The 6,337-nt window shown below is 37.3% G+C and overlaps 1 protein-coding gene across 1 annotated transcript; it reads left to right on the forward strand.

Annotated features, from left to right (window-relative positions):
* The first annotated feature begins 334 nt into the window (after positions 1 to 334).
* Positions 335 to 6,337, forward strand: rhebl1 (Ras homolog, mTORC1 binding like 1). Its single transcript, XM_027005018.2, has 8 exons — positions 335 to 721; positions 1,210 to 1,281; positions 1,493 to 1,560; positions 2,721 to 2,803; positions 2,934 to 2,990; positions 3,069 to 3,116; positions 3,209 to 3,290; positions 3,500 to 6,337. The coding sequence occupies exons 1-8, from the start codon at positions 670 to 672 to the stop codon at positions 3,590 to 3,592; spliced, it is 555 nt and encodes a 184-aa protein (XP_026860819.1). The 5' UTR covers positions 335 to 669; the 3' UTR covers positions 3,593 to 6,337.

The following is a 6,337-nucleotide window of genomic DNA, read 5'->3' on the forward strand; positions in this document are numbered from 1 at the left end:
TTTGAGGACTGCTAAAGAGGACAAAATCCAGTGTTTCAGACGCTTTGATCAAGTTGATTTCATCAGTACTTCATCAGATACTTAATCAGTTTTAAAAGGGAGTGGTGATGTGCGCTTTTGTTCCTGAAATAGGCTTAATTTGCTAATCCAGGTTTATTCATAAAGCCTTCAGAATTACTGACCATTAAACAAAGGACGTAAACAGAGAAAGGCTCGTCCTCCACATTTCCCCACCCCCAAAGCGAAAAATATATGAGGGGAAGGCTACGTGTGACGAAATCACTTTACGACAGCTACTAGCTTGCAACAAAATTTATTTCCGACAGTGGCTCGAAGGCGCCTCGGCAGTGAATAAGCCTTTTTCGGTTATCTCTTTTTATTTTAGTAATAAGTATTAAATTAATGTAATACCGACAATTGATTTAGATAGTTATATTAAACGCGAGAGTAAACGTAGGTGTCGTTTTTTTGGTCATTTTAAGACACGCGAGACCATTCGCTAAAATCAAAGTTGAGGCTCGAGGCCCACGAGCTTGCACGAAGAGCTTGGAAAAGTTTTGTTGTTGTCATGTGACGAGATACGTACGTGCTGATAAAGTGTGGCTATCTATTTGTATATTTTACTTTCACATATTTGATTTAAGCGTTTAACAGTTTTTTTTTCAAAGAATGCCTCAACCAAAATATAGGAAGATTGCTGTGTTGGGATACCGATCAGTGGGTAAGTTGGTTTACAATTGTTAACTTGGCCAATGGCCTGCTTTTGTAGCTAGGAAATTAGCAAGCTAATAATGGTGACTTAGCACTAGCTAGCTAAATTGCCGTCCTTACACTCTTAAAAACGTGTGTAATTATTACCTAGATTAGTCAGAGGCTAAAACATTGGCAGTGGTAACTAATGAATAGTGACAAATGTGTATTGAATATACACAGTCTTTCGATTGAAATGAACTTTCCAACCCATCTAAAGTTAGCTAGCCGGCTAGCTAACGTTACTACTCAACTGCCTAGTCAAACACTCGCGCCCATACGAAACATGCCGATTCCGCATAGCAATGCCAGTCACATGTGGTATTGGATAGCGCTTGATGCGCATTATTGTAAGCTTTAATTGGACACAATTGCCCTTGAACGACTAGTTGCTATAAAACTTTTTAAACTTATAATCAGTGATGATATTTAACTTTCACCTTTTGACCCCTTAAAAAGGAAAATCATCTCTAACGATTCAGTTCGTCGAAGGACAGTTTGTAGACTCCTACGACCCTACAATCGAAAATAGTAAGTTGCTTTAAAGGGAAGTTATATGCAGAAATATTTGTATCTTGTATTGTTTGTCTGGATGTTGTGATATAATGTAGATTTCTTAGGTTCTCAGACCTTTTGACTTTTTTAAAAGCTCATTTCTAACTCAACGTTAACAAGGGCAACAATGAATCATACAGCCTTTCACATGCGTTATATTAACCAGTTCCTATTTCTGCCATTATAGCGTTTAATAAAATGGTGTCTGTGAATGGACAAGACTTTAATCTTCAACTGGTTGACACTGCTGGACAGGTAAAAAAAAAAATTGGTGGGGTGGGGGTGTACTGTACTGTACCAAGAAAAATATAAAGAATATTGTCATTTCAGCAAATGCCTACATTTCTAAAGAAAATTTCCCATTGCTGTGTAACCAATATATAAATGGTTCATATGTGAAATAAACAGATCTTACTGTGCACCATCACGTCACATTTCATAAGCCTTGCTAGAACAATACCCACACTCCTGATTGCTATATTAGTCAGCATGGTCTCTGGGCATACTTGTGCTGCTGGGCATACTTGTGGCTTAGTCTGGGCATACACTACATGTTTTTTAAAATCCTAACAGATTGTAAAAACAGAGTATCTTGCAGTTAATGTCTTTCATAAGTGCGCACGGACTCAGATCAGGCAAAGAACCAGTATCACGCACACAACAAATTTCATTACAGCTAAGAATATCCATGGAATCACAAATCTTGAGAGAATCTGTGGAATACTGTTATTGCATAGCAAAACCAAAGATGGAGGTAAAAGTGTTGGATCTTGCAGACCTTGTTTGTGCATTTACATGCACATACAGGATGCATAAAAAAAGGGGGGGGGGGAAGACAGACTGATCATTCTTACAGAAGACGTTATAGAGACACTCATACATTTGCCAGAATAGTAGTAGCTCATCTTTGTGTTCCACTTGACTTGTGCCTGTCTATCTCCTTGTCATTTTTATTTTATTCTTCCAGTGCTCTCATTGTCTACTGCCAGTATTACTCATTAAATTGTTTTGCTAACATTGCATTGTAGGATCCGTAAACAGTTTGAACCATAAATATAAAACATTTGATATTGGTGGATGTCTGTGCTGTCAATCCCTTGCGATAGAGCTACTGACCTTGAAATTTATTTCAGATTGGGAAGATTTGTCGGAATTAGTATCAGTACAGTAGGCGTAGGTTTAGTCTGGTCTTGAGGCGTTATGCTATGCATCGTAAAGTAGCAAACTAACAATGCAGCAAGAGAAATGTCTTGTGTACAAGCCAAGTCTCTCACCTGTATCAACATATGATTTCAGCTGGTGGCCAGGTGTTTGTTGCTAGTCAGATGTTACAAGCCTGCTTGTTACTGTATATATGAGTATGTGGCAGTATTGCTAGAAAGGCCCTGTATTGATTGTCTTTTTGTCTCTTTCAGGATGAGTATTCCATTTTCCCACAGTCTCACTCAATGGACATTCATGGTTATGTTCTGGTATACTCTGTCACTTCAATGAAAAGGTTAGTGCTCTGCTTGCTTTAGTTCAGATGATGTCTCCTGTAGTAAATCATGTAGTATGGTCACCATAAACATGGAGTTTATTATATCTTGGTTTTTCCTCACACATGTAACTTTCACTTTTGATGTCAGCTTTGAAGTGATTCAAATTCTTCATGACAAGCTGCTTGACATGGTTGGAAAGATACAGTAAGTATGTGTTTGCGCTTAACGTGTGTTAAATGTGTGAAACAAAATGTGGTTATGAAATATTGTTTGTTTTTCCAGGGTGCCTACTGTTCTGGTTGGAAACAAAAAAGATCTTCACATGGAAAGGTAAACATGAAGAGGCTGATCAACCTCATGTTCAAGGCTTGAACATGAGAAGAATGTTTCATCCAGTCTTACAACTTTAATTTCTGCTTCAGGGTGATTAAACCAGAAGAAGGCAAGAAGTTAGCTGATTCTTGGGGTGCTGCCTTTATGGAATCGTCTGCTAAAGAAAACCAGGTAGTGTTTTAACTTGTTAATGTATTATTTTTATTAAATGCTATTTTTAATGAAAGAAAAGGGTATCTTATCACAGGATAATTGTGTTCAAATACATTTGAAATGTACAAATTGACTTTGCAAAGGAGGCAATCAGCAGTAACATACAATATATTATTGCACACAGTCACAATTATATAATGTAACAGTTATATGCACTTGTGTCACAGACGGCTGTAGAGGTTTTTAAGCGGATTATTCTGGAAATGGAGAAAGCAGATGGAAATGCCCAATCAGAGGAGAAGAAATGCTTGGTGATGTAGGTGCTGACTCCCTTTCAAAGACATACGGTGAATGCTCCCTGGCCACAGTAAGGGGAGATGACTTCTCCAGCCAGCATGCCACAGTATGGTGGGGCTACAGGTCCCAAATCCCACCCACTTCCTCACAGCAAATGGGACGGTTCTTGTATGAAATGAAGAAAAACACAGTAAGTGAGGAGTTGTCCAAAACAAAAGGGAGAAAAAAAACCAAAAGTATCTACTGTAGCCTTAATTACACTACTGACTGTTTGCAGTTAAAATGCTTAAAGGTCCATTCAAAGCACAATTTTGCTAAAATGGGGATTCTGGAGCCACCAAGATTTTATTAAAGCAATGCCTCTTAATTTAGACTTAATAAACTGGTAAATGGTGATTAAACTGATGCAGCCAACTACTGTTGGCTAAAATGCCTGACACAGTTTGCGGCAATGAATGAAAGGTGTTGAAACGTGCTTTATGTATACATGCATAGGAGTGTTTACATACAGTGGTAATGTGGGCAGATGTTACTTTTGGTTTGTGCAGTATAAGCACCTTGCCTCACCTAAAACCCCACTTTAAGTACATGGCGAGTTGAGCAATCCCACATCTATTAGTATAGCAGGTGGCATGTGTTTGTTTGTTTGTTTTGTTGTTTGGGGTTTGTTTTTTTTTTTTCAGTGCCACCTGTAGCTGGAATGTATATGCACCTCAGTTGCCTTTTACAGTAGTTGCTGTGGCAACAAAACAACTTTTTGACTGTGTTTCAGATGGTTCACTCTGTTCCTGTGCTGAATTCATTATTTTTATTCTCAATTTTATATATATATATTTTTTTTTTTTTTCACTTGACAGAATCTTTCATCCTAACTTTTCAAGGGCATATGATTTACTAAAGATGTATTGTCGCAGTCAGTGTATGCTTGGCCTTTATTCTGTTAGTTTATCTTTTTGGTTCCTTTTTCAAACGCCAGTTTTTCCAAGTTAAGTACTTCATCCTGCTGCAATTGATGTGTGTCATATTTGTGGAAATTGTACTAAGAAATAATGCAGAAACGTTCTGCGAAACAGATACTTGCTTCAAAAGTCTATGGAAGCTAGATTCCACCATAAACTGACTTTTGAATAAACAAGAACCTCAAGTTCCCCAGTGTAATGAATTCTTCAGGATTAGTGTGCTCTTAATCTGTTTTAATTTCAGTTTGGTTACTTTGTGAATTTAGCTAATTGGCAAGTGCATATTAACAATCTCATATTAAATAAACATCTTTAAAAGTAATTTTAACTAAAGTAACTCCATCAGGCTGGGTGTTGATCAGTTTAAAGATTTTATTTGAAGTCATAAATGTATTTTAAAGATGGTTGGCCAACAGGAGCTGAAACAAGAGCTACCAATGAAGTCGTGAGACAAAGTAGTTTGGGGTCAGGAGATGCGAAAGTCAATAAACCAGACGAACAATGATTAGGACTTTCTAGTGTAATTCCTGTCTTTCACTTCTCCATCCCAAACTGCAGTGTCACATTACTGGTAATTCCATTTCTAGATTGTCTTCTAGATACATGGAGCTTTAGAGAATGCTGGTCAAAACATCCATATTATGCAATCACATATTGTCTTAAGATTTAGTACGTAATGCTCCTTTAAATAATTTGGTGGTGTGTTGGGTTGTTTGCTTGTTTTACACTTCCTCTGTATACTAGAAGTGAAAAGATGGTTGTTTGAAAATGCATTACCAGTATGAAGGTCATATTTCCTCTGCAAGCTAAGACACTCTGCAAAACTGTAAACTGCTAAAAATAGAAGTATAATGCATTTCAGGTGGTTTGTGGCATAGTTTACACCTGATTGGTTTGATTTTGCTTCCTGGAAATTAGCATGTGGTATTTCTCTAAACCCAAAGCATCAGCCACACTTAATTTTTCCTGGTTTCGGGTAGTGGATACCAAAGCCTAATAAATTCTGATACCATAATAGAATCTGGTAATGCTGTTAAGTGCCTTACCTTGAACCACCTCCTGTTCTATACCCTTATCTAAACTGTTATCTTCCTGTCCTCTTCCTGCGCTGTGAAATCTCGGGAAGACTGCTCTCTCGTTCAATGCGAGAGAGTACAAAAACTTCATTGATTGATTAAAGAGGAAGACACGTGGGGTGGTGTTCAGATTTCCGTGTAAATTTTTTTTTTTTTTTTTTTTTTTTTTTTTTCCCTTCCCCACCCTACAGAGTAACCTGGTTAATAACTTCCCTTGTTTTGCTATTACAGCATGCTACATAGACCACATTGTCTGGATCTCATTATGAAATTGTTAGATAATAAAATATATACGTTCTCACAGGTTCATTTGAAAACAATCATGTTTCCACTTTTGGCATCGCTTGATATGAAATGGATAATTATTTCTGTTGGTCAACATGCTTCTGCATGAGGAAGGGCAGAGTTTCTTGGCACAAAATATACATCCCCATAATTTACATTGGTAAAACATATAAGGGGAGACAATAAACATAAATAAATCCCCAATATCTGGTCTGTTGTTTCAGGCTGCCAAAATCCCTTTTTGGACATAAGAATTGACATCCCCTAATTGTTCTAAGTTTCAGGTCCTCTTTCAGGGTTTTTTTTCTCCTTTGTCAGTTTGTATTCATGGTGAATCTATTGTAATGCACCAAAAACACCCATACCTGTGCTGTGGGGGGTTACAGTTCATGCAGAAAATCATGCTGTAAACAGTTTTGTAAATACAAATAAACAATACTCCTTTCCA

The sequence above is a fragment of the Electrophorus electricus genome, chromosome 3, assembly GCF_013358815.1.
Source record: "Electrophorus electricus isolate fEleEle1 chromosome 3, fEleEle1.pri, whole genome shotgun sequence".
NCBI classification, from domain to species: Eukaryota; Metazoa; Chordata; class Actinopteri; order Gymnotiformes; family Gymnotidae; genus Electrophorus; species Electrophorus electricus.

What these genes read in the sequence shown, in the direction of transcription:
- rhebl1 (XM_027005018.2), top strand. Translation starts at nt 670, where the DNA reads ATGCCTCAACCAAAATATAGGAAGATTGCTGTGTTGGGATACCGATCA. An exon ending in TCTGTCACTTCAATGAAAAG is followed by an intron (nt 2,804 to 2,933) that starts GTTAGTGCTCTG and finishes TTTTGATGTCAG; the next exon opens with CTTTGAAGTGATTCAAATTC. An exon ending in CGTCTGCTAAAGAAAACCAG is followed by an intron (nt 3,291 to 3,499) that starts GTAGTGTTTTAA and finishes CTTGTGTCACAG; the next exon opens with ACGGCTGTAGAGGTTTTTAA.